Source organism: Lepisosteus oculatus, chromosome 15 (assembly GCF_040954835.1).
Source record: "Lepisosteus oculatus isolate fLepOcu1 chromosome 15, fLepOcu1.hap2, whole genome shotgun sequence".
NCBI lineage: Eukaryota > Metazoa > Chordata > Actinopteri > Semionotiformes > Lepisosteidae > Lepisosteus > Lepisosteus oculatus.
Genome location: NC_090710.1, coordinates 1,058,502 through 1,074,387, shown reverse-complemented (window position 1 = coordinate 1,074,387; position 15,886 = coordinate 1,058,502). Strand labels below are relative to the sequence as shown.

General features: G+C 36.5%; 1 protein-coding gene across 4 annotated transcripts in view; it reads right to left on the bottom strand.

The window, feature by feature from the left end:
* The window catches only part of wdr4 (WD repeat domain 4), a 41,439-nt gene that overhangs the window by 24,098 nt on the left and 1,455 nt on the right, over positions 1 to 15,886 (bottom strand). For all 4 annotated transcript variants that reach the window (XM_069179221.1, XM_015363570.2, XM_006638965.3 and 1 more), the window contains exons 3-10: positions 13,820 to 13,966; positions 11,115 to 11,271; positions 9,970 to 10,082; positions 8,842 to 8,902; positions 7,903 to 8,001; positions 7,117 to 7,181; positions 6,498 to 6,681; positions 5,807 to 5,876 (exon numbers count right to left, since the gene is read on the bottom strand). In XM_069179221.1, the coding sequence (XP_069035322.1) occupies positions 5,807 to 5,876; positions 6,498 to 6,681; positions 7,117 to 7,181; positions 7,903 to 8,001; positions 8,842 to 8,902; positions 9,970 to 10,082; positions 11,115 to 11,271; positions 13,820 to 13,966 (896 nt within the window). The remainder of the gene's footprint in view (positions 1 to 5,806; positions 5,877 to 6,497; positions 6,682 to 7,116; positions 7,182 to 7,902; positions 8,002 to 8,841; positions 8,903 to 9,969; positions 10,083 to 11,114; positions 11,272 to 13,819; positions 13,967 to 15,886) is intronic.

Genomic DNA, 15,886 nt, shown 5'->3' with positions numbered 1-15,886 from the left:
ATCAAATCCCCATCATTGAAAAAACATAACTTGCCAGTTCCCTTTAAATTCCCAATATGAGATTGAGCCACTGTGAAAAGTGACGTGAAAATCTCCTTCTCAGACATACACTGCATTTAGTGAAGTAAAAATCCTTGCTTTTTGTATGCTCTGCACTCAAAAGATACTTAGAACAGCCGTTGAAAACTTATCTTTTGCATCATATTCTGTATTTAATATAAGGTGCATTTTTTTAAAGTAAAAAGGACAGGTTTTTATATTCTTTTAAGGCCTTATACAAAAACTCTCACAATAATACAAAAAAGGCAAACTACAGATCCAACCATTCAGAATGCGCAGGAGATACAGCAGTAGTTTGCAGTTCAGGGGCTATGGGGTACCACAGCTTTTTAGAAACACTCAGTTGTGAGGCTGCACTACTGTCACCAGAAAACGCCTGGTTACAAATCCCGGTCAATGTTAACGGACAATCTTTTTCCCATTACAGAATTTAGGTTGTATACTGTTTAGACTTTTATTAATTTTAAACTGTGCATTACAGCACGTTAAACATTAAGCAAATTAAAAAGTAGGTATATTTTATAAAGCAAGATTGTTCAGTTGGATATATTAAAGAGTTTTTTTATTATACTGTAGCTTGTGAATGTGATGTGGCTCTTTCAGGTTTACATCCACATATAGAAAATCTAAACTTAAATTTTGGTAGTTGAAAGTAAAAACAGTAGTATAACATAATACATATGTACATTCATATTGATGTACATTCAGTAGATGGTAGTGGTAGCTAAATATAAAAGTACAAAACAGTATTCCACCTTCATCATAAATATTTTATGCATCAAAGTCATTAACTTGGTGACTTACAGTAGGTTATGGTTTTAAGGTTCTTGTTCTAACATTATAAAGTTTATATATTGTACTTCATAAAAAGGTAAATTTTTTTCCCCAAAGAATATGTAGTAAGAACACCACTTGCTTATATTGTAGAAAAAAAGTACTGATTTAATACCATTCAATAGTAATATTAACATGGAATCATGTAACCAAGCAGCTAAAATATCACAAGTGGATGTTTTGGAAACATTTTGACATTCATTTTTTTTTTTACTTTAATTGTCCTTATAGTGGTAATGGGCAATGGACTGTTATGTAGCATGCTGCACCCAGGTGGTTCAAAGCCCGATAAGATTATATCTGAATTGAGAAAATCATTATTTTGTCTTATTCCAAATTTCAGCAGCCAGTAATCAGCCAACAATTTAACTTTAAATTTAAAACTTTAAACCCTATATTGTAATGTACAGTACTGCGCAGTCCAAAGACTTACCGGGAGGTTGTTTCTGGCAAAATTGGCTCCGGTGTGAGTGTGTGTATCTGGATGAATTATAATAAGTGTTAAGTTTCGTTATTAATTCTTTAAGTTAAACAAAGGAGGGAAGAAGGATTATTTTTACAATTGCCAGTAACCGGAGAACAGCCTATCAATATCTTGGAACTGTACCATGACAGTGAAGACGTGTTACACCTTTAAGTGAGCTAGCCACTGTTATTTACTATGTTGTGTGGCTCTGCAGAATTTTTCTGTAAACTGAAGAGTTATAGAGGAGACACGTTGTGCATCACCTCTTTTTATATATGTAAAAATGTTCCAATTTAAATGCAATACAGAATATATTATTAATAATATAAATAATGAATGACAATTGACAAGCTGTTAACTGAAGTTATAGGGAAGACACGATGAGTCTCGTCTTTTCAGCTTGGAATTAACCTTCAGAGTGATCCTTTTGGCTATATTTTTTACATGGCCAGCTGTGTAAAAAGTTTGATATTATAGCTTGTTGCGAACGTGATTCGAGAAATGATGCACCTCTTTCAGGTTTACATCCGCATTGTCTATAAGTCTATAAAGAAAATCTATATTTTGTATTAATACAAATTTAAGCTACAAGAAATTTAACTTTAAATTTTGATTAAGAAAAATATTTGGACTGGTAGTATACTGTGGACTATAGTAATACTACCAGCTAGATAAATATATTTAGATTCTTAATTTTACACATACTGTACTGGCTTTGAAACCACATGGTATCATACTGTATATTGATATATTATACAAACTCACTGCCATTCATTGCCGTGTGCGCTACTGTTTTGGTATATCTGTGGATCTGACTTCATGTGATTCTTGCAGGTGTGGAACAGCAGGAGGCGAGACCTGGCGGGGGGTTATTTTGATTAGACTATGAATGAGTCCCTGAGGCACATCGTCCAAGTTTCAGAATTATAAAAAATAAACCATGGGTGAAATTGCACGAGGGAAAAGAGTATCTTTTCAGAAGTCGTGTAATGCGCAAAGTAGGTGAATTTGACAAACAGCTAATGTTGCTTAAAGAATTTAAGATCTATCTGACTGTAGCTCTCATGTAATTGAGCAGAAAGTCACCTTTCTCTTACAAATGGCTCTGTTAAGAGTTTGTGTTAACACACTGCACCCTTATATCGATAAAACATCTGCCTTGCGACATTTCTCGGACTGCTCCAAAGTCGGATGCAGAGATAAATCCTTTAAACTGAAAGCCACAATGGACACCACAATTACCCCTAATACAAACTGTAGTACCTGTAATACAATGGACCATCATCAGCTGCATCAGTGACTTTTGGGAATGTGTATTGATGGAGAGGTGTTAGTGGGGCCAGTAGGGGCGCTCACCCTGCGGTCCATGTGGATCCTAATGCCGCAGTATGGTGACGGGGACACTATTCTGTAGACAGGTGCCGTCCTTCGGATGAGATGTAAAACTGACGTCCCGACTTTCTGTGGTCATTAAAAATCCCAGGGCATTTCTCGAAAAGAGTAAAGGTGTAACCCCGGCGTCCTGGCCAAATTTCCCATTGGCCCTTACCAATCATGGCCTCCTAATAATCCCCCTCTATGAATTGGCTTCATAAATCTGCTCTCCTCCCCACTGATAGCTGGTGTGTGGTGAGCGTTCTGGCGCACTATGGCTGCCATCGCATCATCCAGGTGGGGCTGCACACTGGAGGTGGTGGAGGGGATCCCCATTACCTGTAAAGAGCTTTGACTGGAGTGTCCAGAAAAGCACTATATAAGTGTAAGCAATTATTAATTATTATTATTATTACTAAAAGACCTGCTGATCTGCTTCACACCACAGGGAGAGGGAAGAATGTGATTTTTTGTGTACAAAACGTGTGTTGCGTTTAAAAAATTTGAAGTGTTTTAAACGTTTAATTAAAATTACTCCCACTGTTGTCAGTATCCACGTTTGCTCAATCACATTTTTATTTCATTAATATCACTTAACATTGAATATATTAACAATAAATAATTGTAAATTAAGTGTACATAATATTTACTTTGTTTGTTAGAAGAAAAACTTATGCCCTAAGCAGGCATTGAACTCAAAACTCCTAGATAGGGCCCTGTTGACAAACCCGCTGCATCAGCTGGCCGCTCAGAAACACGGCTGAAACAAACAGCTTAAAATGTTTTGAAAGTACTCATGACTGAATGAGTAAAAGAAAAAATAAAACATGCTTACAAAGAAAGTGGACTACATTAATGCAACCAGCTATATAAATATATTATATTTATATCCTTAAATAACGGTTATTAATTTCTTTAGTTATACAATTCCATGTGATAGTTATTTAATATTGTTAATAGTTATCAGATATGTTATTATAGTTTGGTTTCAGTGGTGTTTTTAATATCGCTTTGTTAAATTTAATTATAAATGTAATTTGTATATTGTATATACCAGTGGTTTTCAAACTTTTTGGACCAAGTACCACCCCTAATCCAAACAAAGCATCCAAGTACCACCTACAAGTCAACATCTCATAGGAACCCCAGAAATTCTCAATGACCAACATGAGTGTGCGTGCACACACTCACACATACATATAATAAATATTATAATAATAAACTTTGATATAGCGCCTTTAAATGTGGCTTCTCAAAGCGTTTTACAGAAAAAAACAGTAACAACAACAAATTAATATAATGAAAAAGCACCATTTCAGTGAGAGGGGTGAGCCTGTTTAGTCGAGCAAAGCAGATGTGAATTAATTTTTCGAGCCTTGATACAATTCACAACAGAGTCTAACAGATTTTAAATCATCAGGCATTTTCTTGATGGCAAAGCTCTCGCGGTGTATGTTGCAATGCGTCCATTAATTTCTGGAGCAACCTCTCTAATTCATGCAACTACATCGCTGTGTCAGCTTGTCATCGCTCTAGCACCATCTGTACAAACTCCGACACATTTTATCCAGTCGATGCCATTCTCTTAATTCTCTTAATTCATCCGGTGAAATATGTGCTCTCCTGTAGTTCCTGTTGGTAGCGGCTTACATAACAGAAAGTCCTCATGGGACGTACCCTCAAACTCGTATCTAACACAAACGAGTGAATTGGCAATATTGAGTACAGACTCAGCTAATTGCAGTGAAAAACATCTGCTCATCTTAACGCGCTCTATCAGTGTACTTTTGATATAAATTCAATAATTCTATGAATGAAAAGAAAAATGTGTGCCTTGACAGGGAATCGAAAACACTGACCTCCTACACTGTACCAAAGTGTCATTTAGAAACAGTACTTAAACAAGACAGGCTTCCAATGTAATCATGAGTGAATTATTCAAAGCAATTGATGCAGATGTTTACAAAGAAAGTGGAATATGGTAATACTACAACCCATATAAATATATTATATTTAGATCCTTAAATTAATATCGTTATCAATTTCATTTGTTAAGCAATTCCTCTCTATTTAGCAGATCCTAAAAGTAAACTTTTTTATTAAATAGCGCCAGCACGTATTCATAGAAAAGTTTAAAACATTATAGCTTTTAACAAAGTATAAAAACTTAATATAGTCAGAACGAGCACATCAAAACTTTTCCAAAATAACCACACTGAGTGACAGAGTTAAAGACACTTGAGAAAGTGGAATACTGTTGCGTACTTTTTAAGCTACCACTACACTCTTGGTCTCTGAGAAATTCATACACAGACTTGCTAAAGGAGCTCGATTTTCTTTATCCTGAACAAAGAATATTATGAGGCAACTTCATTAAAACCTTATGGACTACAAATACAGAACATGAATGAAATATCAAAATCAGCAAAAAAACAAAAACTTGAAGACAGAAATGGAATTATAAATTTTAGTACATATTTTCAGTCCTGTATTTACATACAATGCTAAGAACCTGAAATTAACATTTAATAATGTTGTTGAGGCTGACCTTCAAGGTTTCTTCAAGAACTTGTTGGATCAGACTGTGATAAAAAATGGCTTCCAAGAACTAGACTATCTGTGCCGAATAGCCTCCTCTAGTTTGCAAATATTTACATTTAAGTCTAATTCCATAATTTCCATTGTGGCAGAGGTGCATATGATCAACTGAATGAATAGGATTCTTCAGTCTGTTTTATGATATCACTTACAGTAAATCTGCTATGAAATTGCTGGCATTATAGTTAGCAACAAACCAACAGTTGCAAATTAGATGAACTATGAGCATTTTCAGTACTTAATATTACTGATGACAAGTACTGATAGTAAAAACTGCTTATCCTAAACAACCCTTGAGAAGCTACATTGCTATGAATTAATTATTTTTTTCCCTCAAATAAATGGTGAACCACTACTATTCATAAGGAACTACTCATAACTGTGCCATTTAATTTATATTCTGATATTTCTAAGTATAGAAGTGATGTGTAATCAGTATTTCTCTTGCCTAGTAGATCACCACAGACTTCTTACCTTGAAACATGTCCCATTGTGAATGAAGAATCTTTGTTACCTTCTTCACCTCTGGATCTTCAGTGTCACACTATGCAGAATAAAAAAATAACTGTTTTGGTTCTGATAGAAGACTAGTGTAACAAGTAATAGCTGTACTTTTGTCACATTCATAATACTAAACAGAGATTGATGCAGTGGCAGACTATGACAGGAACGGGATTAGGAGATGGTCATCACGTCTATAAGTGTGTAATAGTTAACACAATTATCTGTAATTGGAGATTTTACATTGTACTATAAACGCTTTACTTTCATTCTGATTTGAAATGCAATTAACACAGATTCTTTCTAACCTAAAAATATAAAAATAAGATTTGGATTTCTCTTTTAAATGTAACAGGCTTGACATTCTATAATTAAACCTCAAACTAACAATATTTAACTGGTGTTAAATATTAATCATATTTATCTTATCAAAAATATCTATTAACTTATTTAGTGCTTACTGAACAGTTAAATGTCACCCAAGTGTATCATGGTCAGTCACGATTAATAAAAATTATGCCAATAACATTCAAGAAACATCCAAAATGTGAATGTTTTTTCTGAACACACACACACAGTGAGTGATCATTTCTTTAGATGCTCTTTATATTGTGTATATATACAAGGGCTTATTGCTCCACTAAGAGTAGTGTGCGAGGTGTACCTTCCAACAGTCCCCTGTCAGTCTGTAGAGGGCAACTGGACAATCCTTGCTCTGCTGAAGGACCCATAGTCGGCCTAACTGATCAAAAGCCACATCCCAGGAGCTGTGTGCCAGATCAAGCTGCTCCTGGTGCATCAGCCTCTGGGCATTGAAATCCACTCGGAAGATGTGCACTGTTGGAAAACTGCCATGAAAACACAATTAAATATGCAGAGTCTTCTAGTACTCTAGGGATTACTACAAAATCAACAGGAACCCAAGGGGGGATTAACAGAAATTACCAGCAGGTACACCTAGGAGGCACTTATTTCCTTTGAGTTGAAATCAGAACTCCTTTGATATATGATGACTGTCTGTTTGGTTTAATCCTGACTCTCAAGTCTTGGACTTACAGAAAGTCTAATTTTTCCATGTAAACATCATGTTGCTACTAACTACATGTAGTACTCTGCAAGTGTCTAGGTTAAATATTATCTGACAAAGACTTCATTTTTTACACCAAAACATTCTAAATTTCATCTTTCAAATAAAATATTTGATAAATTGTTTTATATCATCTGACCAATTGGCATCTGCCTGCATGTAATTTCCAGTTTTATATTATATTAAAAAAATATACCTGTCACACAAAACAGCAATGTAATCTCCTTGCGGCGAACTGGCAATTCTGGAGACTGCAAACTTCTAACAAAGACAAAACAATAATACTGAAAGAGATTATTAAAATAATATGGCAGTAGTACGTACTGGGCTGGGAAACTGAATTGTTGCTGTTCTCACTCTTGTTGGTAGCAGAAATGCTCAGTTACTAAGCTAAATTTCTGCAACGAGAGAAAACAATTTTTGGTTTTAAATAGGAGAGATAAGACAGGGTTTTGTAGTCTATGTGTTTCAAAGGAATATGATACCCAGCTAACAGTCAGGCTCACAGTTTGCAGCTGAATAAGTGGCCAAGGTAATATTGAAGTCCCCTGCTCAGTCTGGTCTGAGATAAACCTTGCTCTTCAAATATGACAATGAGCAGGGCTGAGACAGAAGTGACTAGCCTAGCGTTTGGTGGAGGCAAGAAAGATATTGCAACATTCCTCTGAGTGTACATTTAAAAAATACACTGAATCAAGTTCTTTTAATGAATAGAGCACATAGGTAGATAAAGTGATCTCACTATAGTTCTACAGTTCCTGTTTTCATTTTCTGTTAGCAGCATAAAATGAATATGTTGTAGGAAAGCAAGTTTGCTAACGTGGGATAGTTTTATCACAACTGGCAGTCACTAGGCATTTCACGGTAAACACAATAGCTAAGGATGTCACATTTAACTCTTAGGTTTTTGTAGGTCTCTTCGTTTAAAGTGTCAGTAAGTGGCAACAGAATAATTATTGATGATGGACGTATCTTGTCTCACCTTGTCTTTCTGTGGAGATTTTGTACCATTCAGCTCTCTGAGGTCATAGCTCTGCAGCTCCTTGCCAAACTCAAACTCCCAAAGTCTCAGAGTCCCATCCTGTTAACAACAGCAGTCAAATGAGACAGATTCTCCAAAGCCACTCTAATGCATGCCCATTTCTCAACTGCACTACTTTTACTTAATGCTTTAATGCTCAGTTAAAGGGGTTTTCTCAGAATTTAGCCAAGATTAGTGGAGTCACAACACAGCATCTGACATACTTTCATCATATGTTGTAGACAGATGTTGTAGGGTTTTGGCATTAGCACTTTATCTGCTTCACTGCTCCTTTTCTCGACCTCCAGCTGACTGATCTGCGTTTTGGAAAGGGCTACTTTTTCAAAGATACAAATCAGCAGAAGATACTACACAATAAATGTTCCTTCCATTAAAGAGGTTTATGATCATATGGAATACTATCATCATTGAAATGCTTTTAAAAATCTATAAAATCAAGTTACATACATGGAAGGGATTTACACATATCTGAAATGGAATTGCATTGATTACCATTAAACCTGATGTAACAGAAAGAACAAAAGAAAGATTAAATACAAAAAAAAATCAGTGCTTCATGTTAGTTTGGCTGCTATTATTGTGGCCCAAGCACCCTAATATAAGTGAGTGGCTTGGGTGTCCAACCTAAAGAATGAACTGCCTCTTAGGGTCTTTCATGCCATTGTACTAACCCAGACCTGCTGATTTTCTGCAGAAGACTGACTAAGCAGAAGCACAGGAATCAAACAACAGAAAGCATAAGGGGTTTAATCGAGAGGAATCACCTCAGTTAAAACAGAACACCAACGAAGGCAAGATAGTATATATTGGTAGCATCACCCACAGAAGTCCAAGACTAGAGGGAACATGACTGTCAATAAAAAGGCCTTATGTTCTTACCCCAGAGCCCGACAGAAGCCAGTAAGGTTGGTAAGGCAGCACAAACAGAGAGCTGACAAACCTGCAAAAAAATCAAATGAACTTAGAAAGTAAACATAAGAATTTCTTGATCCTTACTTAAGACAATAGGCAGTGTGGGGCTAATCAGTTCTGTTCTGGATGGACTTTGTAGCCATGATCATTGCAGTATAACTCCCTAAGAGTGAACACAGTTTAACTCATGTAAACCATTGCAAAATAAGATAGGCTGGTCACAGGAAGAACAGCATCCAACCTGCTGTGAATTCAAACATCCTCAATGGATCACCAGGTAGTTGGCAGGACATGGATCTAAATTCTCCAGTGAAAAGCTCACTATACTCATTCTACTACAAAGAGGCACTAAGAATCCTGTCTACAATGTCTATGTCAGTGTCCTGTCTGTATTTGCACTGACAGGACATGACAACCAAAGAGGTTGTTGTTTGGGATCTTTTGCATTTGAAGGATCCTATGTAATTGTTCATGTGGTTCAGCAATTCATCGTGAATTCTGCTTTCTCTTTGAAACACTTATGTACTTGGTTTCCTTCTGCATCCTTCTTTGCTGAATTTAATATTCTCTGTTGTTTACAGTAATTCCTCCTGTCCTCATTTTATTCTTGTTTCCTATCTGTTACGACTATAACACAAAACTTAGCAATGTATTAGTCTGTGACCAAATTTGTATTATTTTGGTTTAATTACAATAGACTTGCAGATTGCAGCATTTATTTTTTGTACACATGACATGACTGAAAACTTAATTTAATATAATCTATTTTATGTATTTATTGAGAAGCTGATTGTTTGGCCTTTTCTATTATCTGAGAGAGTTGATAGATTGAGTGCCAAGCTCATCCTTGAACATGTTTCATCAATATGGCTTTCCTACACTTCACTAATTTACCACTTGTCAATTTTGCCAGTTACCAAAAGAGATCTGCTGACAAATATTACTTCATATCTTCACATAGATCACCTGAAAATCATTAAGTTTAAAAAGGGAGTTATGCAGTCTGAAAAATGCTAAAACTGGAATTACAAATTCTTCTGGATATGTAGCTCATTTAATGCCAGATGCAAACACAACCCAGTGCTTGGGACTCACTCTTTGTGTCCCAGGCAAAAAGACTGGATGTTGTAGGGTGACTTCAGAAAACTGACTCGGATCTTCTCATCTCGGTCTGCTGTTATGATGTACCTGTCATCAGGACTAATTGCCTTGGATAAGGGAGAACACATGAGAGTCAGAAACATTTCAAGTAAAACGTGTTACCATTTTACTGCCCAAACCTTTCACTGTTTGTATTTCCCAGCTGGGATGCTGTGTGCTGGAGCAAAAATCACGGCTGTCCCCCAACACTGAAGATCGTATGAATTATAAGAATGTATGATTAAAAGATAATGTATGTGTGAAAGAGTAACTTAATTTAAAACACTTGGGCAGAAAAAGTATGAGAAATGACTTAAACACAGCAGTATTAGTGTTCTCTTCAAAAAAGTTTCAAAAGCCCTCATCTTACCAACTGAATGCAAGATTTATTTAAACAGACTTTTATTTTAAAGAGACTATACTAGAGAAATCACATAGCGCAGGTTGAGACCAATGGCCCAGATGTCAATGACTAATCAGTGTAGGGATGGATTTAGACAGCTAGGGCTCCTGTGAAACTGTTCACTAGAAGTGGACATGGACTTATAGCACAACTACACGCAGCAGTGATGTCAGGGAGGAATACTTTGCTCCTTCATCAGTACTAGGATTACTGTAAGGTAATGAAGAGCTTGTAATGCAGCAAGGAATGATTCACTTTGACAGAAAAAAACTGTTATAACTATGATTCTGTGATTAAAAAATAGAAATAAAAAGCAATAAAAGACTATCCTTTATACTTATCAAGAAACAGATCTATTACACCTTCATTTCTGACCTTGTAACAGAACACACGTAACATTTTTTGTAACCAGTAGGCAAGGAATAGGTCCTTAACAGCGATATATAGGCACTTAACTAGTTATAACCATTGCATAAGACTTAGCTAGGTACTCTCTACCTTTTGTCACTAATAGTTAATAGATGTGCAAAATGTTAAATTGTCATTTACTAGCACACGAGCTGTTTCTCAAATAAAGTTCTAATAGAAGTTCTATAAGTTAGGTTTGTAATTTGAAAGGAGTCAATTTTTAAAAAATAACTTGAGCAGAAGCAGTAGACCCAGTGACTAATCACATCTGGTAAATGTTGTTACTTACCACTGCCAGCAACATAGAGAGATGGCCCAGTTTAAGCTCAGCTGGCTTCTGGGGCTCCAACAATGAGAATGAATACACATCTCCGGATTTATCTGCCACAAGGATCTGGTCTTCTGCTTTGGTCATTGTCAGAGAAGTACACCTCCGAACTACCCACCTGCTCAGAAAGTCCAGGTTATTATCCAGCTCCAGAAAACTGAACAGATGATTAAATATATAGAGAAAGAACCACATGGAGCACTCAAACATGAATAAATATGTTACTAGCTAACAAACTATTCCAGCAAAATACACCTTAAATTCACACATGATGATCCCAAATAATCTAGTCCATGAACCTACATGAGTAATCTCATGGTAACAGTAGCATTAGGATGGCATCATCTCTGATCACGTTTCATCTCCTCAAGCTTACCTTATTCAGTTACTGCACCTGCAAACCTCTCTGTCCTGTAAACCACAATCCATTTACACCAGGACCTTTTGGACAACTTGGTGGTTGTTCTACAAACTTGCTCTTCAGTAACCATCCTGTAATCCTGCAACCACTTTCCAGTTGTTACCTAAACTATGTCTTGCTTTATGTGTTTGTGTCTCTGAGTAACTTATAGACACAGACAAAAAATTATGGTCACTTCACCAAACTCTCCATTCAGGTTCCAAAAATGGTTTTTGAAAAAGAGAAAGAAAATATGTATACAAAATCAACTGTCCAGATTTAGCAGATTATTTGCCATGAGAATAAAAGATAACTTGGATCTACTGCATTTGAATCTGGGTAGTTTAAATAATGCCCTGATGGAAGGAGCTGATTTTCACCGTACGAGAGATGGTCATGACAGTCAGTGATTCTATTGGCCTTCTGCACTATTTATTTCACGTAGATGGTTTGATGTGTAATTGTACACAGATGGTTTTCCGCATTGAGCGCCCTGACTAGTCTTTCTTCTGTGCTCTAGTACATTTTGGTACAGATGGCAAAAATGTCTAAGACAAATAAAGATGGGTGCTGTTGCAGTTCTGTCCCTTTTAATTAATAACAGTTTTACTTGATATCACAAAGGAGAAAATAACTTTGTTTCAACCTCAGTCTTGAAAGGCCTTTTGACCATACTGCAAGAATATGCCACTTTTAAAAGTGACAATATTATGACAGCCAGAGTTATGACACTCAAGACCTGGATGAGTGGGTTACCAATTTTCCTTAAATGAATAAATATGGATAAAAATGGTAGACTCTTAACGACTTCTTCACAGCCAGCCAGGAAAGTGAAATGCTACCATATGAATGTCATATAATACGTCAACCCAAGGAGGTATCTCTTATAGAACACTGAACCGGTATAACATAATATTAAAGTGTTCTTAACTTTTTCGACTGAACACCTAGCTGTATAACATTCTACTGCATGGGGCACATGTGAAAGGAAAGCTGTTAATCAGTCTGCTGGTATAGCATAGCTCAGTGGCACCGTGCCATTTACAGGATGTGATGTCACTCCCTTGAAACCCAGATAGTGTAGAAATCTCCTGCTGCAGAAAGCCAGACTTTTTGGCAATGCAGTTTGTTGCTGTGGAGGGAGAGGCACTCTGCTCTGAGCCTATGAGCGGCTTTGATCAAATCCAGGAAAAGAAGAGCTGCATATCTTAAGACAGGCATGGCTTCCAAATCTCCAAACAATATATCTACTACCTCTCAAACAGTCCAATAGCTTTGTTTTAATCTATTTAGATGTGGGCTGTAAAAATATTTTAAATTATACACTGATGTCAATATTATCAAATTCATAACCTAATTTCTGGACATTTCTCCAAAACATGCTGGTGAATGTGCACTTAATCCTGGTCACTAGAGCCAAGTTTGATGGTCAACAGCAGAGTATTTTGCTGACTAAAAACAGCTGTGGACCCTTCAAGACATCAATATTATCTTTACCACATGCAGGACAGCAGCAAACAGGATTTTAATGTAAGTGTAACTACTATAATACTGCAATCAACCAAATAAAGAAATAAAAATTGCCCAAAAAGTGAGAATGTCTAAGGGCATTTTGGAAATGCGGTGTTAGTATGGACTCTCTCTCCATCCCTAGTGGCGTACAGTCCTATTAATACAGTGGTTCCCAGTCCTTGTCATGGTGTTCTGTTGCATCTTCTTGTGTGTGCTATGACTGAATTCTTAATCACAGGCTAACTGACTTTGGTTTTCTGTATAAGCAATACTTTGAAATTAGCCTTTAGCTCTTTAAACATTGAAAACGATTTGCAATTAGTATTAACCCTGTAACAAATTTCTGAGTTTCAAAACTCCTCTCATTCAGCTGCTTTACTTGAAATAACTTAAGTTTGACCTCTGAAGTAGAAAAAAAAATGCTCATTGTGGGATGTTAAATACATTTTCATCCCCGACATCATAAATTCCTTTCTTATTAAGAGCTGTTTAATCAGAAATAAGGGTAAGCAGGTTTAAAAGCGACTGCATGAAGATCTGTATGGTTAAAGTTGTTAGAAAAATAGTTTGAAGTAGGGTATTTTCAAAACTTAGTAGTGAATGCAGAAAGAAGTAAAGCAAACACCTAAACAAGGAAGAAGATAAATTAAAGGCAACAATTAACACTGAAGAATCAGAGCACAGCTGGAATGAGAACCAGCAGACACAGGGGTCCCCCAGACAAGGTTTGAGAACCCCGGCTCTATTACACTACCTGGTGCTAAGACACTCCCAGACTGGCTTGGTGCGGAACAGGACGAGACGTTTGCTGTCATCTGTGAGAGCAAAGTACTCTCCAGAGGCAGAGAAAGCCATGGCCAAAATTCTGTCACTTCCTTTTTCTTCAGCTCCAACCTCATCTCTTAAATAAATAAAAACGTTTTCACACAGCAGATAGTTATAGTTAACTTACCAGACTACACTGTCTAGTACATGGCAGCTGTCTATACTATATTCACCTAGATTCAGATATATCTTTGCATCACTGAACAGCCTCCTATTTTATACAGATTACAGACTGGTGAATAAGGATTCTAAGTGTGACAGCAGCTCAGTGTGTCCTGACTGTGTAAATTTAGCTGTAAAACTAGACAGATGTACGTGTTGTTTCGCACATCAATTCAGACTACTCTCATATGAGATATTCTAAGACACATTAAAAATGTAGGAAATGAGTTTAGTGTGTGCTAGTGAGCTTTACTAAACAAACAAATTGATTCATGTTTTCATCACAAAAAAGCATGGACTGGGTATCCAGTTTTATAATGAACAAGTTCAGTATCTTGTGTCTCCCATTTGCTATTTGTAATGCTATTTAACATGCCAATAGGAAATCCTATTCCACTCTAAAGGAAGTACTGTACACAGCTCAACAAGTGTACAAGGTTGTGTATTCTGATGGCATGCACACTGATCCAGTGATTTACTGGGTTAACACTGGATGAACAGTCCATCACTAACATGTGGCACACAGGAAAGTCTGACAAATGTACGCAACATGTGGCTGTGCATTGCCTTGCAAAATGTTATGACATAATTTTGCTCAAAGTAAGCTTCAATGTGTAGGGTTTCAACATTTTCTCTATAGCACAGATCAGTCAAGGAGCAATTACTAAACATTAACAGATCTGCATCCATACTGTATTACAGCCCATACCATCACACTTCCATCTCCAAATGTGGGTGGTAATTCTCTGAATGGCTGTGGTACACTCTCTGCCTACCATTGTGCCAGAAGAGATCCATGACCCATTCTTGAACACAATGCGTCATCAGCTTGCATTCGGCCAGTTTCCACAGCTTTGTGTTCTGATATGACACGGAGCCTCGTGCCATTTATACAGCATCAAGCTGGCTTTTGTATCTTAGGCTTTGATGCCTTCATCCTAGAGTCACAGTTTTACTGATGTGATCTCACCACAGTGGCATTCAAGTGTCTATGCAGCAATCTGGGTCCTGGAGATCCTCTAATTAGATATAGTACTCATGTGCAAGGGATGTGAACTGCAGCTGTTCTGATTGCTGTCAGGAAGGATTCTGAGGGCAGAAATGTCAATGTCCAGGGTTTCCATGCACATTTCCGGGATTGTTGCACCCACAGTCACAAATGCAAGAACACATAACTAAGATCTGATTTAGATTAGTTTTCCCACATTTTCTTAATTGTTTGGGAATTAAATGAATACAAAATTAGTTTCACTGATACTTTGTGATAGTATATATACTGCTCCATTCATGTGTAAATTCCCGAACATAATGTTCCTAATCATTCATTAATCATGTGGACATATTGTATACTTCCAAGGGCAGCACACAATTGTTAGATCTCAATATAACACCTGCTTACAATATTTTAAAAAGTGTTAATAATTCGGAATAACTCATAAAATCCTGTCTTATCAGTCTGTATAAACCTATGCACATTTTGCACATATTGTTTTTACAGTGGCTATGATCATCACATTTTGCACACACCTATGTATTTATTTATTTTTATTTATTTTGTTGTCTTTTCTTTTATAACTATTCTGATGTCTGTTTTGCTTGTCTTGGGCTGGACTGCTGTAACACATCAATTTCCCTACAGGATTAATAAAGTATTATCTATCTATCTAAAATCAATTCTAGACATCCACTTGGACATGCAATATTAAGAAAATAAGATGGAATAGGAAAGTGAATCTACTACATAATGAATAATGTTGTTTGAAAATGAAAGACAGATAAGACTATTGCTACCTCTCTTAAAAAGTAAGTTAATGCCTTATAAAGCTTCACTAAC